This window comes from Triturus cristatus, chromosome 7, assembly GCF_964204655.1.
Source record: "Triturus cristatus chromosome 7, aTriCri1.1, whole genome shotgun sequence".
NCBI classification, from domain to species: Eukaryota; Metazoa; Chordata; class Amphibia; order Caudata; family Salamandridae; genus Triturus; species Triturus cristatus.
The window spans coordinates 1,703,031,587-1,703,055,034 of NC_140590.1; the positions used below are offsets into that span (position 1 = coordinate 1,703,031,587).

Sequence of the window (23,448 nt, forward strand, 5' to 3'; positions counted from 1 at the left end):
TGACATTCGTGAGATAAATGTACCAATACTTACTTTGTTGTTACTTGTCTCTGCATTTTTTTCTCTCCCCTGTCCCTGTGTTTGTCTCCCCCACCCTTTTTTTCCCTACCAATCCAGGTTGGGTAGAGGTTTCCAGAAAAGACAGGTAAACCTCTCAGCGCAAAGACGCTGGACTAACCTTAATATTTAGGTTGAACAGGTCTACAGTATCACACCTCACTGAAACCTGTTATTCTATTTTCACTCACAAACACTTTCACTCACTATTTAATTATTTTCTTAGGTCCTGACGAAGCGCATCTGGGATCCCTTAAGGACCCATTCGTAAGCGCGAAACATGTTGACCACTCACCAGTAGGCTCCCCACTCACATTCCTGAGAGCAGCAGTTACTTTCCAGGATCTGCCCTCTTTTATTATTTTTTCATTAAGAGTAGCTCCAGGATAACCATTTTTAATTATTTGCCAGGTAGGGCAGTGAATAAAGGTCTGAAACTCTACCCAGCAATTTTTAAACCGCACCACCCACTTGTTTTCCATTAGGCCCACACACACCCATGCACAACTGCGGCGTCTCCATCAAAAGATCTCCGCCAAAGAGCCCTCTTGCGGGGCCCGTGGGGGACTGCAGCGCCACCCCCACGAGGAGCAACGCCCTATGATGAAGCAAGACACCCGAAAGGGTGTGTGAGGGCACTATTTACAAAAGGAGAAATTCCCCACACCACTTTGAGGGAACAAACACAACCATAATTCCTCAGGAACAGTTACCCTCTTGTAATATATTTGTTTAACGTTGCCATACCTCTTGTAAGCTGGATTTTTACAGGCTGTTGATCTGATACTGACTTCCATGTAGTCCGGAAGCAACAGTGCTTATCTACTGTTTTCGGCCGCTTTTGTGTTTGATGTGTGTTTGAGGGGAACTTTTTTTTATGTGTCCTTAATGGTTTTCACCCATGGCGGAGCCCTCTCACTCCCGCAGCGCAGCGTTAGCTTTACACTCAGCTGTACATATTCATTGCTTAACTGCTTTTAAAGGCCACCACTTTCCAAGTTATTTCTTTTTTTTTTTTTTTTTTTTTTTTTAAAAACCTTTATTTGTGCATCTTAAAAGAACAAATACGGGCCTACAACCGTCAGGCCGGCCACGATACAATGAAGCACTGATATCCACATTACATCCCCCGTGCGTCAATGGTCAGGATTAACAACGAGTTATGAGTCACATACTGGAGATATCTTTGACACCCGGGGAAGGAGAAGTGAAGGTTAATTTTAAGTTTTTAGATTATTTTATCAGAGAAAAGAGTCAATGAAGGATAAGAACAAAGGAGATTCGAGTCCGCAAGATAGCCTCACCACACGGGAGAGCAGCAACATCAGTAAGAACAACAATGGAAGTTAAAAACTCAAACAGTGAGGCGGTGCAGAAATATAACAGGATAGTCACATGAGCAAGTACGCACCCCTCCGGAGCCGCCCCCACTTGATCCACCCCACACCCGGACCCCGAATCGAAGAAAGTAGAGCGCAGAGACATAGAAGAAAAAAGGCCCATAGAACTAATTAAGAACAGAGTATTATCCCCCCACCCTACACCAATGCGGAGGCTACGGCCTACCCCCCCCCGACATAGTGCCTGTCGCCCAATGAACCCGAAATATAGAGAAGAGAGAAAGTGGGAATAGAGTAAAGAAAATAAGAAAACAGAAAAGAAGGTGGGGAGGAGCCCACGGGACACCAGAGCGCCCCGAACCATCAGCCAGTCATGGCCCCCACACACTGAGAGCCCACTACTCCAAAAAACGGCATGCGAAGATACCATGGCACCACAGTGTAAGCGAATGGATACAAGTCGCGATGAGTGCGCGCAAAACAGACATACAGTTCCAGTCCCAGGCCAGCCCGTCCATAAACCCTGTCAATAGAAGTCAGTCTAGCCCTGGCCCGATCGCGGGCGTGGGATTAAACCAGCCCCTGCATGAAGGCCCCGTGTCCCGAGCAGACAAAGACAAGATGGCCGCTCGTGAAAGGATGGTGAAGTAGGATCACGAAATGGCCGCCGACCATCGGTTGAGGTCCCTCTTTGCACCACATAAAATCCAAACCTGGCAATTAAGGTACAGGAGTTCCACAAAAAATAAGCCGTGGTCCACCGCGGACGGTTCCTCGACGCAGTTAGGTATCGCTCAACAGGATAGTCCAGCGGACGCGGCGAGGCAGGCAACAATGAAGCAGGCAGCCATGACCAGGGGGACAAAGTGTCCGCAGTTGAGGTGTAGAGCGGTGTACCCTGAGCGCCGGGAGCGCCAGGTGAAGGCATCAGTGTAGCACAGTCATACACCGCCGTTGCGTCCCCGCAAGTGGACAAAAGCACCGGGAGACCCACGCCCTGTAGATGACAAACTGTGCGCTCACGACCCGCAGCCGACAGTATGGGGTCAAGCCGCTCACTCAGCGCTTGCAGGCCAGCGCACATCTGTAGTTGGAAGTCCCGCAGGGCAGCCAGAACGGAGCCGCATGTCGGCGGAGGCTGGGCCCCCACAGCGGCAGCAATCCGGGACGGCACCGTGGAGCTGGTGTCCGTAAGAGGGAGGGCGAAGTGGGCAGCGGGCGAGACCGGAGTAGCACCCCCCAGCCTCGAGCAGGCACTCAGCGCCATGTTTTGCCGCTATACGTTGCAATGGCCGAGGGGGGGGGGGGAGTCGTGGCAAGGAGTCAATTCCCCTCAGGTCTACGCCGCAACGGGAACGGCCGACAGTCGCTTCTCTTCTCGCAGGTTCCCTTCGCCGCTGGCTAGGCAATAGGCGAAGGGGGCAGCAGCATCCCACAGCGCGGTCATCAGAGCGGGGCAGGAGACACGCCGCACCGGGGCCCACCCCACAGCTCCAGCCCGGCCGGCACAGGGTGCAGAAGGTGTCCGGCCGTCCCTCTCCGGGCTCATCCGGCAGCGATCCGTGGTGCGAGGGGAGATCGGGACCGCGGGGCTCAGGTTAGCGCTCGCTGGTCCGGTAACTGCGGAGCTTCCAGGGGGCCAGCAAAGGCCGTAATGGCGCAGGATTTCAGTGCCGAAGACAAAAGCACACAGAACTCGGGCATCCGGGCGGGCTGAGACTCCGGGAAAGCGGCAGCACGGTCAGCGCGTCTTCGCACACGTTTCACCTCGAAAATCGGCGAGGATGGGCATCAGGATAGTAGTCCGAGGCCACGGACCGACGGAGCCGGGCGCTCAAGCGTCTGCTCCGGTCGCCATCTTGGCTCCTCCCCCAAGTCCAAGTTTTTTCTTGTAACTGCCTTGGGTGTCCAGCCGCTCATCAGTGTTTGTTTGTTTGTTTGTTTAATAACACTGTGCACCCTTAACAATGGCGCCTGCCACACACACCCCCCCTCCGGTGACGTGCTTTTATGCCGCGCTCAGTTTCTTCACTAGACTCCCAGTCCCCCCACCAAGGCCTGCACACCGTTCCTCCCTCTTGTGTTATGTCCACAGCGTCCGCTTACCACTTGTTATTGAGGGTGCGTCATTTCCTTTTAACCTGATGCTGGCGAAGGCTTGTGGGTGTCCGTATTGTCACCTCGTGTCCCGGGCTCAGCAAACGGTCGTGCAGAGCAGCCTTGGGGCATTTAAAACTGTCAGCCTTACTAGTTTTTCAAGCACCGTCCGGTTTATAAAGGGCGGAGCTTACGGGATGACAACACTAGCATGAAAAGACCCCTGCTGAAGCTTAGGAACAGAGACCCCCATTAGAGAATAGTAGGCGTTCGGTTTCCCAGCAACAGAGATCGGCATTAAAAACAGTAATTCCTTATGGCATGTTGCTTACAAACCTGGCATTTTTAATTTGAACTATTTACAGTTCATAACACAAAAAAGTAGAAGAGGAACTATTTCCAGCTTGCCCGTATCACTGATCATTTCGATAAGTGATTTCATTAAAAAACAGCCCATTTTCGACTACGAAAACGACAATTTCCTAGATTAATGTGGCAGCAGTTTTATTTCTAACTTCCCTAATGTTTAGAGTAACATTTGATGTACATCTATGAAAGATATGCAAATAACTTCCAATATCAGGTTTAAGGCATGATATGTGATGACTGTTTTAAGAATAACTTGTTTTTCATAGCACTTAAAATAATCACCATTGATTAAACGTTCGGAAACCTGATCTGCTCTTTTTCAGTGATGACCACGAGGTTAATGGCGATGCGAGCCGGGAAGCAACCGGCTGCTCTGACTGGGTTAGTATTAGACATATTTCAGTGTAGCTGTTTGTATTCAAATGCTCGTGCCAAGAAACCGAGGCTTGAAACAACATTTTTAGAAGAGGCTTTAACAAACATTATAGACGGGCAGGCTTCACCTGGCATGATAGGATGATGCCGCATGTGTACTGGATACAACGCGTTAGAGCAGTGTTTCCCAAACTGTGGTCCGCGGACCCCCAGGGGTCCGTAACACATTCCCAGGGGGGCCTCAGGCAGTAATTTTAAAAGCACAACAAAGTTCCTTGTAAAATTAGCAGTTTTCCAGCAACAATAAAAGTGTCAAGATAACGTCAGTGATTAATGTACCTGCTGGAGAGAGAAGAGAGTTTCTGTCAAGTGGCAGCTTTGACCTATCTCTAATGTAGCACAGAGGGTTAATATGCCTACTGCAAAGAACGTGTACCATGCATTTTACAAAACAGTTTATGTGCATAGGTTAGTGAGTTACTGCTTTTGTCACAGAGATTCTTTTGTTACTATGCAGTTCATAAGTGACAATCGTAATCTAGCACAGTGACCTATAAACTGTCATCAAAGAGCTGCTTGCAAACTGCATGGTGCAAGTTAGAAACATATTTTTTTTCCAAGTCTTTCATTATCCTGATGCTGTTAAAAAGGTTTATTTGGGTGGAAATACATTTTTATTGTTAAAGTCAATGCTAACCACTGTGTTATGTTCTGAATCCTGAGTTTGGGCTTCTCCAGACCAAGCACTCTTTGAAAATGCCTACCAGTATGAATGACATGTGAATCCTACACCTTGTCGCATTTGTCTTATGTAACATTTTCTATACACTGATTTACACGTATGAATCGTTGTCTCTATGGGGCAGATTTACAAGGAAAGTGACTCAGTGTGTGCCCCAAGCCATTTGGCTGCGCCGCACTGAGTCACTTTCAAAGCACAGAGATGCAACATATTTACAACAATATGTTGCATCTCTGTGCTTCCCACTGCGCTGGCGCACAAACTGCTGCCAATACGCCTGCACAGGCACATTTGTAGCATGGTGCAAGGATGCCTGCATCGTGGGGAGATTATTTATATGCAGGAAGGGTTCCCTTCATGCACATAAACAATCAGAAATTGCGTTTTTTAACTTCTAAGTGTGCTGCATTAGCACACATAGAACTTGTAAAACTTAATTGTTTTACTGATTGTTTATGTGCAGGAAGGGACCCCTTCCTGTACATAAACAATCACCAGAGGTGATATCCTCTTTCTATGCGTGCTGCAGAATGCAACACGCATAGAAAGAGGAAAAAAAATAGAAGAAATGAATACATTTCTCCTCGTTGTGCCTCCCTATGCCTCCCCTGGGAGGCGTAGCATTCAGACACATTTCCAGATTTATGATTTCTAGTAAATCTGGAAATGTGTCTGGTTTCATGGGTTTTACGTGGGAACACCCACAGCAACACCCATGGAACGCCCCTTTCACGCAAAGTGATGTGTGCAAATAGACAATATTTACAAGACCAGGAAAAGTCACGCAGGGTGGCTTTTCCCCTCCTTGGAAATATGGGGCACTAAAATACGTCACCGGTGCGTCACTTTTTGTGATGCACCCGTGGCGCAAGGAGCTTGTAAATCTGCCCCTATATGTGTGTGATGTAAAGTGCTCTGACATCCTTCAATGGTATGAGAGATGCTATAAAACAAATGAAATACATGTGACCGAGGAGCTATGGAGAGATGAGAGGCACTGTTGGAGGGTGATAATAAGGAAATCATTGAAAACCCCAACAAAGATTGTCGTATCCTGGTGCATAGTAAGGTCATCTTGTACTATTCTTTAAAACCTGATACAATTCAATATATAATGATAAATTTGTTGTAGAATGCACCATTGTTTCCTACATTTTCTTGGGGGGAGAGCGTCCCAAAGCCCCCTTTGTAGTGGTCAGGCTCACTCACTGCACTTGGTGTGCACTGTATGGGGACTGGTCTGAAAACTTTTGCCAGGGCTGCTTTGGGTTTCCAGTCTAGCCCTGGCAGGAGCCTCGTACTGCGAAATAAAACCAACCATTTAAAAGTTAGTCACGGAGATGCAGCACTAACCTTCCTGTTTTTTGCAAATTCTTTCTATATAAAATACTAAAATCCTTAGTAATTTGAGTACTTGTTTTGTGTGCACACGTGTGTTTATTGTTTTCAAATTACTGTTTTAATGTTTGAAATTTAAATCATACAAATTGCTTGGGGGTCCCCGGCTTCCAGAGGTGACTCAATGGGGGTCCTCAGGAGTCAAAAGTTTGGGAACCACTGCGTTAGAGTGACTATAAACTATGCATTGACTCAGTGGCCTAATGGATTAGGCATCTGTTCCTGGAGCTGGAGATTGTGGGTTCGAGTCTCATCTGGGTCGAATCTCTCACGTGTTTTGGATCATATAAGGAAGATTTACAATACTGCAGGCTGTGCTATTCCCTTTCCTATTAGTCTGCTATGCGGAAGAAATAAGGATAAAAGCTAAAGATAAAAGTTATCTTATTTTATTTGGTGTAGATGTTGGGAAACACATATCGTGAATCTTGCATTTACATAAAATAAAGTAACTTTATTTGTAAACGTATTCCAAATGCAGAAAGCAACGTGTTTGTGTGTGCGGAGTCAGTAGCCTGGAGTACAGTGACACGGCTTCAAGTTTACATTCAAAGCAGGGCTGCTTCCTTTGTGATTTTTAAGAATATGAAGATTTGTATACAATGTACGCATTATTACTTAAACCAAAACGAAAATGTACATCTACTTGTCTATGAGTGCAAAGCAGTGACTGTTTAGAGACCATCACCTAGTCTACATTTAAAGCTCTATCCGCGTATCTATAAACATTTAATCATTTGTTTACCCTGTGAAAACTGACGTGTATATCGGGGATGTTCAAATAAAGATAAACAAGATGAATAATGGAATTTATTAGGACGCCAGGCGCCAATAATGTAATTTATATTTTGAAAAATATGTCATAGTGCATGAGGTTTGTGATTAAGTGTTTGTTTTATCAAAAGCTACAAAGCAGCTGCTGACTGCATATGCATTTTACACAAACATCAATTTAATGTAGTCGCACACAACATTTTCTCCACAATCTAATGTGCAACTGAGCATATAAATGTCTGAAGAGGGAATCATTGGTGAACAGACGTGGAGCTTGATAGTTACCCTTTTAGCTTATTTTATAGAGTAATGCCTGCTTCAGGGACACCGTGCTCTTTTTTTTTTTTTTACTTTAATGGTGAGCACAGTGCCCGCTTAATGGACACTGCGCTCTGCAGTACAATAGGTCTCACTTTTGGCAAAGTTTGACCTATTGATATTGTAAATGACAATGCCTTTTAATATTATTAAAGGCATTGCCATTTACAATGCCAATAGCTAAAAATCTCGCAATTGCAAGACCTATTGCATTGTAAATGCTTGTTATGTTTTGCTACAGATAGCTTTATCTGTTGTAGTGAGAGCTCTTGCCATCAGTACATCATAAATTATATGGAGAGGATGGTCTTTCGCCAGTGCTCCATCACCATTGACTCTCATGTGTTTTCCACAGTTTGCCGCTGCTTCGATGGACTATCCATTAAAGTCATGAAAATTTGAGGATGGTTGCATCAAGTAGTTGTGTTAAATCTGCAGATGGAACATGTGCATAGCTTTATCGAATCTGTGTTTTCTTGTGTTTTTACTTTTCTGGTACAACCACATTTTAATTATTGACTTATGCCTTTGTTGATTGCTGATTGGATGCCTCCAGCTGGCATGAAGTGAAGTCACAGCGCCACTCTTAGCACTCCAAAATCTTATAAATATATTGTGTTCTAAGTTATCACCTATTATGGTTGTATAAATTGGGTCTGCTTTCCCCTTCCTTCCTGCCTTGCAATATAGTGGTCGGAATTTGTAAAGCATTCTGTAGGTCCTCTGTCCTCTTCTGTGCTACATAAAAGCCACAATAAATACATAAATGCGTTGTGAACTTGAGTGTGATGCATGGAAGAATCATTCTAGTTAGGCCTTGAGACGGTGGCCAACAAAAAATATTTGAACAAAAGCAGCTTGCAATTTTGTGAGGCCAACACTAAATGGTGGGAATGTTTATAGTATGTGAATCTAAAACTTGATACAAAATGCAAACCAGTGGTGGTTCAGGTAAGTGACATTTTGTGTATGTGCCAAGGTGGGGGTGATTCAGTTACAAGATCATAACGCCATCCTCATTCATCCATTCTTTTCTTCATTTATCTTCCTGTAGTTATCTTGTGTTCTTTTCATCTGTTCATCTAGCTACCACATAAGGTCCACACATACAGCTTCTCAGTGACCCAGGACGTGGTCGTCCAGAACATAAAGCCAGCCTCAGTGACTGTGATGGACTACTATCAGCCAGGTGAGCACCGGTCTTTCTTTCACCGTTTACTTAGCCATACATCTCAGGAACCATTTTGTAAAGCCATGTATTCTCATTGCACGCAATGAACCAGAAAATTGAATGTTAAGCAAGGCCAGATCCAGGCTTTCTAGCATATTGAATGGCAGGACACCCACTTCCACTTCCTGGAAGACTGTCTATCTCACATCATTGGTTGTGTTACTGCAAAATAGCAATGCAGGGAAGGGCTTGCTGCAGGATTTTAAGGTGTGTCTTGCAAAAAGTCATTGTGTAGATTCAAGGACAAAGAGTGTTCACCGCTGAGAAGACGGTATGCATACTTAACTAGACGCTCAAAAAACATCTTTGAAAGTCATGTTGCCCAAAAATCTAGGGATGACAACTTTACAGGACACTTCAATATTTTACTTTTTAGATCTCAGCTACGGACAGCTTCAGCTGTCTGTAAGCAACGCTGTTGTTTCCAATTCGTAATATATAGTTACAATGGGCTTTGGGTCAGCCCCTTGCTTTTGACTTAGTCTTTCCCCTTGACTTTGTTGTTAATTTCAGTTGCCTGCTATTGATTCAATGTCTCTCCTTCCTATTCTTTTGTTTGCCTCGCTCAGTAGCATTTCCGTATAATGAAGTTCTGATTGGATGAGTTTTATCCTTCCAGTCCATACTTGGGAGAACTCTTTTTAGGTATGCCTTTGGAGACAACTGTAGCAATCTTACAGACCTTATGTGACCACTACACACTATACACTACATACAACATAAATACAATACACAACAAATGCATATGGAAAGGCATTTGGAAGATGTTTACATTGTTATATAGTAACAAAACAGTCTGCTGTTCTACCTCCCTCCTCCCCCTCACAGCCCACCCAGCAGGAGAAACTACCACTTTCAGCACCAAACTCCTCTCCCATGAACTCCACACAATATATTGTCAGATTAGCTAGTGTTGAGATTCACAAGGGAGAATGCTGAGCTCTAAAAACATTGTTTCCTTGTAAATATTTAGAATCATATGAAAATGGCCATTGGGAATATGGTTAAAAGAATACTTTTAAAAAGACTGCCCAAGGAATTTTCTGATTTTCTAAATAAATGCTTAAAATTAAGAATAGTTTGAAAGTGGTAAACACATCACTCACACTAACACCAATCACACCGCTCATGTCTTTCTCACCACGCACACAGTTTATACTACTTATATTACACATATTAACATCACTCTTACTGCGCACACCACTCACCATTTATACTCTTCAATCACACAAGCTAACACCAGTCACACCACACACATCATGCATGCCACTTACAGAGCTTGTACATTCACATCACACATTATCACACCTCTCACACCACTCATATAACTAATACGACTCACATCACTCACGCTACTAATCAATCAGAACAGACCATACAACTCATATCACTCACATTAACACTAATCACACCAATCATACCAATAAAGTACATTTTATAAATTATTTGACAACCAAACAACATAAATCCAATTGGTAGGACCGGAGTTATGAATTTTGAAAGTTTATGGTAAAAAACAGTGCCCAAAAGATCAAAGTGCCAACCACGAACAGATAGTAGTGCGAGACTGGGTCAAAATCAAAAAATATGGGCGACTGCGATGGATTGTGAGTCGGATACAAAAAGTGGAATGAGCCTAATCGACACTTAGTGTCGTCATCAGGGAGCCACTGAAGGAAGTCGAGGTGAAGATTTCTATGTTCGGACTTAGAGCTTTATTATGATGTCGGTCGGAAAGGCTCCGAACAGCATTGGGATTTTCCTAACCTGTATCAGATCCCATGTTTCTGACAGACTTGGAAACATTTCCGACCGACCAATTACAGCAGAAGGTATTCATTGGGTCTTTCCCACTCGGTTCCGACCAGCATTCGGAGACTCCGAGTCTGTCTGAGCTGAATCGTAAAGGTCGATGGACCGTGTTTCCGACCAACGTATTACAATGTCGGATTCGGACAGCCTTTCTGAATCGGTCTGTCAAACACGTAACGGCTGTCAGAAACTGACTGTGGGGGCCAGTAGCAGGTCCCCCTTCACCCGGAGGCCATTTTGGGGTCCAATGGTGTACCCATGGAACCCCTTTTTCCAACTATGCAGTGTGGCAGGCACCATGGGGTGACTAAGACAGGGTGCAATGTTTTCCGCAACCACCCCTATTTTCAATGTGAGCCTGAGTTGTCAGTCGGAACACAGCCTCCCATTGAAGTCAATTGGAGTCCGACCGAACGGTGTTCGGAAACATCTTAATCGGTCAGTCGGACTCGCCGAACTCGAGTAGGTCGGAACCGATTCCGACAAGGAGTGGGTCGGAATGTTTTCCGACTGACATCATAACGAGGCCCTTAGTCTCTTTTTTTAAAAGTCAAACATCTCCAGTGGGACAAAGCCGAAGGCTGTAAGTGACAACAGTACCACGAGGCCGGATACCCTTTTGGTGAAGGACCTCTGAACAGGATTTTTTGCTGCAGAGAAGAATGCAGCAGGAGATGTCGCAAAGTCAGTTCGACTTGCAATGCACCTTGGTTGGAGAGATGAGGAAGTTGGTTCCATTCTGCTCTCGGTTCTCAGAGTAGTTTTTAGCCAAACATTTTGTAAGTCCCAACATTTGGATTTTGACCATCTGGGGAAATTTAGCACCACCACCATTTGTCCATTACTCAAGGAGCACGACTTGGGGGGGTTAGGACTCACTCAAGTGAAGTTCAGGTGAATGTTCAGGATGTTTGGAGCCTTCTCTGTCTCTGAGGCTCTGGCCAGCCAACTCACCCTTGGAGTCACTATGGTAGTCCTGGGGTCAGCAGTAGAACAGGGCTCAAACAGCAAGGCAAGCCTCTGAGGATTCAGGTAGCAAAGTAGTCCTTCTAGGTGCATGTGAGAAGCTGGCCTGGTACATGATGTCCACTAATGTAAGTGGGCACCTTGCACCAGACCAGACAACCCTTATGGTGATTTAAGATGTCTTAGACAACCTTAGAAAGCTCTCTAAGTGGTAGCTGTGGAGAGCAGCCTTCAGGCTCAGTCCAGAAGGAGTGTAAATCAGCTTGTTTTACCAGAATGCAATCTTATAGTATAGATTAAGTGGAAAAGAACCACACCAAGTATTTATAATTTTTTTTATTTATTATAGAATACTCTGTGGTATGTTCAAGTATCTCCCACATGGAGATAAACACAATACACACAATATTTTAGCAAAAAATAGCACAAAATAAAAAGAGGGCCATAGTGAGGGAACAAACCATAAATAAATATAGTGGTATAAGAACCACGACTTGCAGAGGCCCCCGGCGGTGTCGGCCTGGAAAGAACACATGGATTGGTGCATGTTCCGAGAAAAGGTGGTGTATGTGGCGAGGGGTAAGCCTGGGACATGGGTGAGGGTATGGGGCCCCTGGAACGCCTACCGCGGGGATATCTGCGCGCCACCACTGCTACCGGCTGCCTCACCAGCCCCGTCCCCTTAGCTGACTCCTCTCCCCAGCCCCGGGCACAGGGTTCCCCCAGTCCTCGATCTGTTCCCCTTCCCCTCTTTAGACTCCTGTGGATGGCTGGGATCCCCCATTCGGGGAGCACGTGCTGTTACTTTCGATTGCGGGTTGCCTTGCGGGTGTGGTTTTTCGTGTTGTTTGTATAAAATGAAACCGTATTGTAGGGTCAGAGTGATGTGGCCCACGACGTTGATACCTCCTGATTTTGCTTCTCTGCAACGCCAAGTGTTTTTGAACGTATGTCATATGCTCCTGTCATTCTAGCGGCCGGCCGGAAGGTTGTAGGCCCATACTTGTATATTCTTGAGATTGCAATAAACGGTTTCAAACAAAAAAAAAAAAAAAAAAAAAAAAAAGAACCACGACTTGTGTCAGGACAATGTCGAGAGGACGTAGAATTACTGGGGACCCACGGAACCACCCAAGGTAAGTAGGTAGTGACCCCACGGAGAGCATGTTCCGTGAGTAAACAGGACCGCTTGCTCTGTACAAGTCTATGTGCAAGTCGCGGCTGGATTTTTAAAAATTAATGACCCTTCCTATTGGACCCTGGAAGAACCCCTTGTAAGACAGAAGGATGGAGAGCCACCCCACCGGTGGATTCCCTAGTACCCACGTTACCTACACCAGGAAAGTCGTGTAACGTGGTGTCAGAAACCACCGTCGAACCCAATGAAGCACTTCAGGAAAGTGCCACTGCTGGACGAGGAGAAAGTGTCTGTGGGGATCCAAACATGGATTCTTCAAGAGGAGTACCTGAAAGCAGAGGGGACAGCATCTATGTCACTCAGGGGTGACTAGGAGACTTGGAAGACAAATGTCCACCGATGTCGGGTGCTTCAGAGAAGATGACGAGGACCTTGACTCTGCAGCTGTGAGGACCAGGCACTGCTGAGGAATACCAGGAGCCATGCATGAGCTGTCCCAAGAAGGAGGTCGAGTGCTGAGGGGTCGCTGTCTGGCGGAAGAACCAACAAGCCTTGGCAAATGCAACCAATGCAGGAATCAAAGAAGGAGCAACGTTGGGACCAGCAAGGTCCAGGGAACCCACTGAAAGCAGGGGAGTCAGGGCAGGCCCCAAGCAATCAGGAGAGCCCAAAAGAAACTAGTGTGACCCTCAAGTGGACTCACAGTCGCAGGCACTGGAGTCGCAAGAGGACCTCAAGCAGCTCACTAAATGATGTAGGCCACGATGCACACAATGCGGTGTGGCTGAAGATTCTGGTCACTGGAGGTGCTCAAGGTTGAGGGTACTAGGAGCCCAAAGATCTTCTTACAAGGAAACCAAAAGGCCTTTGCATCTGCAAGTTGGACGTGGTACATAGGGGTTCGGTTATTGCAACCGCCACAATTGATACTGGCCTCAAACTTGGTGAGAAGGTAGAGTAGGCCTCAGGAGCTGTGAAAACCACCACCTGTATTGCAGAGCCCACAGAGTCCGGAGGAGCTCAGGATCTGCAGACCGGACGACTTAGTTGCGGTGCCTGCAAAATGGGACTCCTTCACTCCAAGGGAGATTACTTCAGTTGTCTTTGATGCTTCAGAGGCCTTGGAAGGTTCCTGTATGATGCCCTGGCAGAGACGATGAAGCAGACTGGAAGGGAGACAAAGTCAGGCCCAAACAGAGTGCCCAGACAGTAGAAGTGCAGTGGTGTCTGATCTGAATCTTATCCCACGGCAAATCTAACAACCTACACCCAGGTAAGCCCTTAAGTAACCCTAGAGAAAGGGTTGGGATGATTCAGGGGACCCTCCCATGGGAGGCTCTGGACAGGAGGGAGGTTACTCCCAAGTCCTTTGTCCAGTTTCATGCCAGAAAGGGAGCCAACGGCTCCCAGGACTGATTTGAACTGGACTTTGCATATGGACACCAAATGTGCCCCTCATACAGACTTTCTGGCGCTGGCAAGCGTACTCGCCCATCCCTAATACACTAAATCCCGTCTGGGAGGAGGTCACACCTCCCTGTGACAGGATGTCTATTGTTCTACTGTCCTCTGCTCAAGCTTGGCTCAGCAGCAGGAGGGTAGAAATGTGTCTCTGGTTGGCAGCAACCATTTTGTGCTGTCCAGGTCTAGCAGGCTGGTACCAGGATCACTGAGAACAAAACGGAGGGCTCTTCCAGTGCTTGGAATCATACCTCCCACACCATTTATGGTGTGGGGTTAATGATTCCAACATGTTTGATACCAAACATAATTGGATTCGTTGCAGCTGTTTTCGAGATGGTCATCGGGTAATTACGTGGTGCCTCTCTATACAGTATATGGCTGCTTCACTGACAACCCGGGAGAATAGACTCCGAAGGCTGCAGGGGTGTCCTGCTCATGCAGGGGCACCCTCTCACTTAGAACTAAGCACCCTGCTCTCAGGATTGTAAAGGCCAGCTATAGGGTTGACTTATAGTTTTTAAGTGCAGTGACCCTTAGATATAGTAAACCTATATCTTTAGTAGGTGGTACATGCACCAACTTACACAGGCTGCAATGGCAGGCCTGTAGTTCCATATTGTATGGTCTCTCATGGGTGTCATAATGCATGTTTCAGCCCATGGGAGTCCTCTGGGGTACCTATGCCCTGGGTACATGGGCACCATATACTAGGGAGAAAGAAGAAAGACTGTGGTCCTAATTAGCAGGATCCCAGTCATACTAGTCAAAAACAGCATCACATCAAGCTAAAAGATGGGGTAACCAGATCCTACTTTCCTACTGTTGGACTTGGCCCTTCTGGCAGGTTCACCCCTAAACTTTTTGCAATTATCCTAGCTTTTTCCCTATGGAGTGTTAGTGGTTTTAGACCCCTAGGCACTTTAGCACGGTGTCCCCGTGTAAAGTGCGTGCGCTCTGTGTTACATTGAATGAGACTGACCTGCCCTCCCAAAGGAATGCATGGGGAATGTGTGTGTCCATGGTAGTTCCTGATGCGTAGGGAGTGCAGGGTCGAGATTGGTATGTGCGAACTCGTGAGAGTGAATGCTGCGCGATGATGTGTGCGGCGTTACTGTGTCTAGTGTAGAAGTGCCACTTCTAGAAGCTGGCATGTCTATGTAATAAATGTGAGGTGACTGTTTGGCTTGTGATTGGCTGGTGTGTCTGGCTCCAGGAGTCAGGATGGGTCTGCCCCAGTGGTGAATAGGTAGATTTACATCCAGATGGGTGGGAGGAGTTCATCTGGGACCTGAATAGGGCTGGGCTTTCCCCACACAATGCTGGCTCCGCCCCCTGTGGTGCGACTGATGTCCCTAGCCTGTCCTGTGAATAGGGAGAGGGGTTTAGCAAAGCAAAGTGCTCAGGAACCAGTTGCATCTGGTTCGCCCCTTCCCTGTACCTTGGAGACAAAGGAAACCTGTGTATAAAAAGGGGCTGTGACCCCATGTAAAATGTTCTTCTTCTGATCCTAATTGAAGGGGGGGCCTGCTGCTGCTGCTGGGCGCCAGGAGAGACCGCCACTAGGGACTGCCTCCCTGCCTGGAGGGCCCTGTGAGCTGGCCCCTGGGCCCAGCCCTTGCCCCCTGCCTCCTGAAAGACTTTCCCTGGACTTTAGGGGACTCTCCATCCTAGCGCCTTGAAAGCACTTCATTTTTGGTGCGGAGCGCTTTTCTTTTCCAAGGAGCACGTGGGCTCTGCAGCACTGAGCTGCCTCATCTACCGAGGGAGTCCCACCGTAGGGATTCCCCCGCAATTGCCATTTATCAAACGGGTGCCCAACCCGTGTTTTCGCCTCGTATTGGATTTATTGAATAGCGGGTGCCCACCCCGCGTTGTCGCCTCAGGACGGGAGCCTACCCCGCATTGCCTTCCCAGTAAAGGATTCACCGCCGCGACCCGGCCTATCCTGTAAGTCAGACAACCCTCAGGAGGCGGGCCGCGAGACGGAAGTGGAAGTCCGGCTGCGGCAGCCTCAGCGCGACCCGAGGAGAGACTGAGAAGCGTGGCTGCGGGTGCGGAGGGCGGGAGCCCACCCCGCCTCCCCGCGACACTGCCTGGAGCCTCGCCAGTTCACCCGTAAAGTCCCGGTCCCAGAAGAGGGACCGGGTGAAGCGGAGTCCCCGCCAGGAAGAGCCGGTAAGTGAAGCCGGCTGGGGGGAAGCCAAATCGAGGCACCACTCCGGTGCCTCCCTCCTGAGCAGCCCCGCCTGACAGAGGGCTGCTCCAGCGACCGAGACGTGCCGGAGCGACCCCGCTGTTGCGGGTCGCCCCAAACCGAGGCCCGATTGGTTATCTTTTGTTCCTGTCCGCATTCATTCCCGAGCAGCCCCACTTGGCAGCGGGCCGCTCCAACGAGGCCCGTCTCTCTTTAACAAAGGGGCCAGCGACTTGGGGGCCTAGTTGATTTCGAGAGCCTACGTGGCTCCAACAAAGGGGGCCTAGTGGATCTCGAGAGCCTACGTGGCTCCAACGAAGGGGGCCTAGTTGTTCACAGAGCCCCGTGAGGCTCTGACGCTGTGCATATTTATTTTCAGAGTCCCGTGTGGCTCCACCGTCCAAGAGGGCCCGGTCTTCTTCCTTATGACGGCCTGAGTACTTCGGGAGCTAGTGGGCTCCATGGGACCTGGTTATTTCTAGAGCCATGTGTGGCTCCAACGTTTTACGCATTGCTTCCACGGGCCATTAAGGGCCCCTGCCTCATTGTTAACTCTCACAGCTGCCCAGCAAGTAGTGGGCAGTTGCATCGTTTAGGCCTGATCCTTTGCGCCTTCTGCCTTGGCTGCCTGCGCAGCCCAGCCCTGACATTTTGGACAAAGGGCGTTTGAGCCCCCTGAGAGGCCAAGTTAGCCTCGGGGACAGGTTTTCTGTGTTGTGCCCTCACCTAGGGTACATGGTTATTTCTACCTGTGTACTCTTGCGAAATGTGCATTGCCGTTATGCTATTTTTTTCCTAACTGTGTCTATGCGTAGGAGACTGTTTTCCTAGTATAGGTTATGCTAGTGAGTTCATGGTTCCCTGCGGGATATATGCCTAAGGTGTTTAGGATTGCGTAGAATGTGTACTTACCTTTTACCAGTGGTTACTGGTTGTGCGCTACATTTATTATTTGTTCTACATGTCTACATTTACAATTGGTGATTTGTGCTAATTCTGACAGTGGTCCATGTGGCCGAGTCTTGTGTAAATAGTCCCCTGTAAATTCTGCCAGTGCCAGTTGGCACAGTGTAAATTGTGTGAATATTATCTAATGTGATTTGGTATAATACAAAGGCTATTTTTTTATATATAACCTTGTGTGGAGTTTCTTTTGTGGTGGGCCTTGGGTGTTGTTGCTGGGTGCGCGCGCAAACGCTTTACACATTGCCTCCAGGATAAGCCTGACTGCTGGTGCCAAGCTACCAAGGGGGTGAGCAGGGGTTATCTTTGGCGTGTAACTCCCCAGCCCTGACTTAGAGTGGTGGTTTCTGCCTGGCTTTGGCGCAAGCCCTAGCCAACCAGAAATCCCATTTCTAACACCTATAGTGCAGAAAAGTTGTCTTCTGAAGTACACAAAAGGCCACAGCAGCAGGCAATCCTCTGAGAGTCATTCCACAGGTCCAGAAAGTGAACTGAAGGGTGGGTCTGAGGGTCCTATTTTTACACCTGATGCCTTCTTTGAAGTAGAAGTTCCTAGAGAATTCCCTTTAAACTGCTTGAAATGGCCTACCTCCCCTGCCCTGGCTCTAAGCTAGCTGCATGAACAATGCAATGGTGACAAGTCCTTTGCGTGGAGGCAGCGCGCAGCCTATTCAGTCGCAAGTGGGGCTGTGTCCAGCTCCACCCCCCCATCCTGCCAGTGATGGCCTATCCAGGCACAAATAATACCTCTAATGTGTGGCTGAATACACCCAGTCATGTGACCCAGGAACAGGCTGCAGGCACCAAATAACTAGGGCAGGAAAATGCCAAATTTCTAAAAGTGTCATTTACGAAATAGTAACTGAGAATCTGACTTTACCATCAAAGAGGGTTTAACTGTTCCCATTTAAATGTTAGCAACGTATTACATTTAATAAGGCAACCCAATGTTATCCTATGGGAGAGGTAAGCCTCACAATAGTGAAAAACTAATTCGGAGTTTTTCACAAGCAGGACATGTAAAACTTAAACAGACATGTCCAGCCTTTTAGTTACAATGCATCCTGCCCTATGGGCAACCTAGGACCTACTTGAGGGTTGACATATATGCAAAAATGGAGTTTAATGCCTGGCAAAAGGGGTTTTATAGCCAAGACAATTTGGCAGCACAACCACATTCAGGCTTCAATAGCATACATGGGGCATGTTTTCAGGAGCTACTTAAGTGGATGGCACAATAAGAGCTGCACTGATAGCATTTATTTTACAGGCCCTAGATATATGATATCCACTTTATTATGGACTTATATTTAAATCAAATATGCCAATGATTTGTAAGCCAATTTTACCATGGTTTAGGGAGTGAGCACAAGCACTTTAGCACTGGTTAGCAGTGGTGCAGTGTGCAAAGTCTTAAGGCCAACAAAAACGAATTCAGTGCAAATAGGAGGGTTGAAGGTAAAAGGTTTGTGAGTGACTATTGAGAGAAGATCAAGTCCAACAGTACCCAACAGTACCTCACTCACAAATGTTATTCCACTGACAATAAACGCTAACTACATTGCCCACCATGCTTACATCATTCTCACCATTCACACAGCATATATCACTCTCATCACTCACATTAACAATAATCACACCAGTCACATTGCAAACACATCACACCATATATACCAATTACATCATTTGCATTACCACCAGTCACAACACTTGTCGCTCACACCACTAACACAGCTTATACCACTCACACCATTCATACCACTGACAGTTTATATCAATCACACTAACACCAATCACAACACTCGCTTTGCACACACAACTCAAAGAGCTTAAACCAATCATCACTTGCACAAAAACTTTCACAAGACTCATGTCGCCCACACACATTACACAGCTTATACCATTCACATCAGTTGCATCAGTCACTTCTTAAACACCACCGACCTCACACAACACTAATGCAGCTTACACCACTCACACAACCCATATCACCCACATCATGCACAGCCTATACCAGTCATTTCACTCATGGTAACACAAATCACACTGGTCACATTCTGCACTTCACTCACACAGTTATATCACTGGTAACACACACACACACACCACTCTTACTATCCCATAGCCTACTCTGCTTATATAATCCACACCATTGACACTAAAACCACACTACACAACTCACACAGCAGCTTAAACCACTCACAATAACACCACTCACACAGATTATCCCACTCATTTCTCTGACAACACTTGCTTCCTGCACACCACCCAAACTAACACCAACCACAAACACTTGCATCAATTACATCACAAGTTCATTAACCATACTAACATCATACACACCACTTGCCCAAATTACAACACTCACTGAACCCATATTACTCATATCACACAGTCTATATCACTCACAATAACATTTGTAATGTTAACTACTGTGCTTACAGAATCCACATCACTCTAATAACTCACACCAGCTATATCATTCACATATGACTCATAATTGACACCACTCACATAACTTGCACCAGTAATGTCACTAACATTACTTACACCACTCACATCATTCACATAAGTCACACCAGTCGTCACTCACATCACTTACACTACTCAAAACCCCATGGCAGTCATGCCACTTCTGTCACTCACTCTTCTCAGATCACATTTACTATTTATTATTAACATCAGGCACACCTGTAACTATGTACACAATGTACAGCGCTCACTTCCCTAATACCCTTGAAATCACTCACATCACTCATACCATTCACATCATTCATACCTCTTTCATCACTCATGCCTCCCGCATGACACACTGCTCACTTATTGCACCGTCACTCACACCACTTACTTCACTCATTGCATTCATACCGGTTACACCATTTTCATCACTTCCCTCACTCTAATCACACCATTATCTCCACTGACACCAGTCACATCACTCATTCGATGGTACATTGGTTACTACACGCACATTGCTAGCCCTGCTTCCCTCATTCACACCTCTCACATCGACATCACTCACGCCACTTGCATAAATGATGTGCCTCATGTTAATAATACTGCACTTATCGCCCACATCACACAGTGCTCTCTTGATTCACCGAATGCACTTGACCTGTTATTGAACATTGCAGCATGTCACATCCTTGGAAGTGCGCTCTGCTGCTGGAGGTTTGTGTCTCACCGCCTGGGTCTCTCTCATCTGCCCAGGGACTGCTTTGCTTCAGACTCTGGATCAACATGCATCGATCTCGATGACAAATAACAGAAACAGTGGCTTCAAAACACAAAGCTCCTTTCGCAGATTGATTATTTCCCATCAGCGAACTGACAGTGCAGCTCCTGTAGAGTATGTAGCCATCAGTTGCTGTGGCTGCTTCTTCATCATGTATATATTTAGATGTGACCCAGAGACAGCTTTAGCTGTCTTGCCAGCTTCATGTATTAAATGAAAAATCATAAATAAAAAACATACATTAAGAGGCTTTGAGTCAGCCCTCTTCATCGATTGGTTTGTTATCTTGTCATTCATATTTTGCTTCTACCCACTACCGCATACAGCATGGGGCAGCGGTCAGCCCACTTTAGCCACTGACTCTCTTGCACTGTTAGAGGTGCCATTTTATTTTATTTACATGTGCACATCCACCCACAAAGTAGTTCACTGCAGTGCCAGGGATTCTTAGCCAATCTCTTCTTTATAACTATGTTTTTCTTTTAAGCTTTTCATTTCTGTTGCATAAAATACAAAAACAGTGCATGCTTGCCAAGGCCAGAGATCTTAACTCTTCCAAAGATTGTTTATAAAACCTATTGTATAGGACTCATATTACACCACCTATAGGGCTTCTCTAAACCTGGCAAACTGAGAGAACTCGGCCACTGGAGGATGGGGCAATATACTTAATTGCCAGAACAGAAACAGCTGTAAAGGGCCTGTCCACTGCTTTCTTTTCTTTCTCATGTCTTTCCATGTTGGGATATGTAATGCATGCCATGCCACTTTTCTTTATTGTGGCCAGCTGTATGGCTTTATTTTGATTCTTGGCAATGCTGTATTATGAAAAAGAGGGATTTTTGGCCAAGGAAGTTTGGGGGGGGGGCAGGGTGAAGACATTAGATCAAAAGAAGAGTGGAAGGGAGGAAGGACAAAAGGAAAGGTGTCATGCAAAGAGAGGCAAGAAGATAGCGAATAAAATAATACATTTCTGGCCAGGCATAGAAAAAATGAAATGGTGAATAGGCACAGTAGACAGGGGAAAACGAGAAAGTGTGGATTGCGAAACGACATTTACTGAAGTAGAACTAGATTCTGCTAATATGTACTCTAACAAATTGGCGTTTACAGAACCCTCTGAGCTACAATAGCGCCAGCAGGGTGAGCCAAGGTGTGTTGCGTTATACGCCACCTACTGTACAGAAGCGGGAGGAAAGGCCCTGCGCTGAGTTGGTGAATGTACAGTAAATACGTTTAAGCATTCATAACTCACCAGTCACCAGTGCAATTTAATGACCAGCTTCACAATCTGCACTAACACACCTTCACATCCTGGCTCCTAAAGTTGCTTAGCACTTTTACACATTTTAGCGCTTATTTCATCTAAGTGAAGTTTGTGTTTCACATCGTTTGATGAAGATGAAGGAGGCTGCCATTAGGGTGACCACCTCACCCCAGGTCTCCAGTCCTGAACTTTTCACGTACGAATCATTCATTTCAGGTGTGTTACTCTAATTAGTTCTTTGGATGGAAAGCAAGACCACAACATCCAGAATGCATTAGGCTATCACACAAGGTCAAGGACTGGGAACAGTGTCCCTAAAGACCTGGAGGGAGGTAGTCATCCTGGCTGCCATAGTGCAGAACTGTTGAAAATGTTCACGAATCACAAGCAAACTTACTCTCCCTCCAACAACTCAGTGTGATCAAAGGAAAAAATAAAACTGTTTGCCCAGGTTTTTCTCCCTCTACACTGCAGGCATAGCAAGGCTCCCCAATCACTGCAAGGCCACTGCGTTGCGTACAACCACTTCTCCACTTTTTTCTTCTCAAATCCCTACACACCAGGTGTGTCTCTTCCAATCACTGCACATCTAGCATATGTCGGGTCAGATGCACAACCCTTCCATTTTGCAAGTCGCAAATTGCAACGATTTGCGAGTCGCAAATTGCATTTCGCAAAATGGAATGTAAAAAGTGTCTGAGACACTGTGTGCGATTCCTAATTGGGTCACAAATGACCTGCCTTATTAATATTCATGAAGCAGGTCGCAATTAGCGACCCATTGGGAATGGCCAGCACTCGCGGGGATGGTGGCCTGCTGGCGTCAGCAGACCACCATGTCTGTGAGCACTTTTTCAATAAAGGAGTTTTTTTTTAATGCCGCCCATTTTCTTAAAGCTAAACGGGATGCATTTACGAAAGACAAAATCAAACGTTTCTGTTTAATTTTTTAAGAGTACAAACCTCTGCCTGCTTTTAAGAAATATTATCGAAATCCATTCACAAAGGAGAAGGGGTCCCCTAGGGACCCCTTCCCATTGCGAGTGGCTTACCACCTAATTGAAATAGGTGGTAAACTGTGAGTGTTTTGCAACCGCAAACGCGGTCCCAAAACAATGGTACATACCATTCTGACTCGCTATTAGGAAGGGATGCCCTCGGCACGCCCCTTCCTAATAGTGACTCGCAAACGCTATTTTGTGAGTCACTGACTCGCAAAATAGTGTTTGTACATACCAACACTCTTTTTTTACAGTCGCGAATGGGCTGATTTCACGTTTTTGACCGCAAAAAACAGTCATACATCTGGCCTCTCCTTGCTTCACTGCAGCCAAATGCACCCCTCTCTCTCACTTCCCATTAACTATATTGCCACTGGAGCTCTATACAAACTTATTTTAACATGTTATAACATGATGAATGGAGCAGGCCTATCCTTCTTGTGTGGCATGAGACAGAAGAGGGTAATCCAAGGTCTCTGTATTCTTGGATTTTGGTGATGAGAGGAATAGCATGGATTGAACAGCAGGTGAATATTCGGCAGGTTATCGATTTTACATTATGATACGGCTATCCAGGGCAGGAGCATCCAATAGGGCGAGGGAAGGATGGTGGAGTTTACATGCTTAGTTTGCCACATTTAGTGACCTTAGCAATGGCCAGCCAGTCCTGGATTAAAATCACCTCCTTGTTTGTCTTCCTGTTACAT

The 23,448-nt window shown here is 46.3% G+C and overlaps 1 protein-coding gene across 1 annotated transcript in view; it reads left to right on the forward strand.

Annotated features, from left to right (window-relative positions):
- LOC146812814 (alpha-2-macroglobulin-like protein 1) overlaps positions 1-23,448 on the forward strand; it is an 848,867-nt gene that overhangs the window by 813,448 nt on the left and 11,971 nt on the right. The window contains exon 34 of the mRNA XM_085615205.1: positions 8,557-8,659. Coding sequence (XP_085471331.1) covers positions 8,557-8,659 — 103 coding nt within the window. The remainder of the gene's footprint in view (positions 1-8,556; positions 8,660-23,448) is intronic.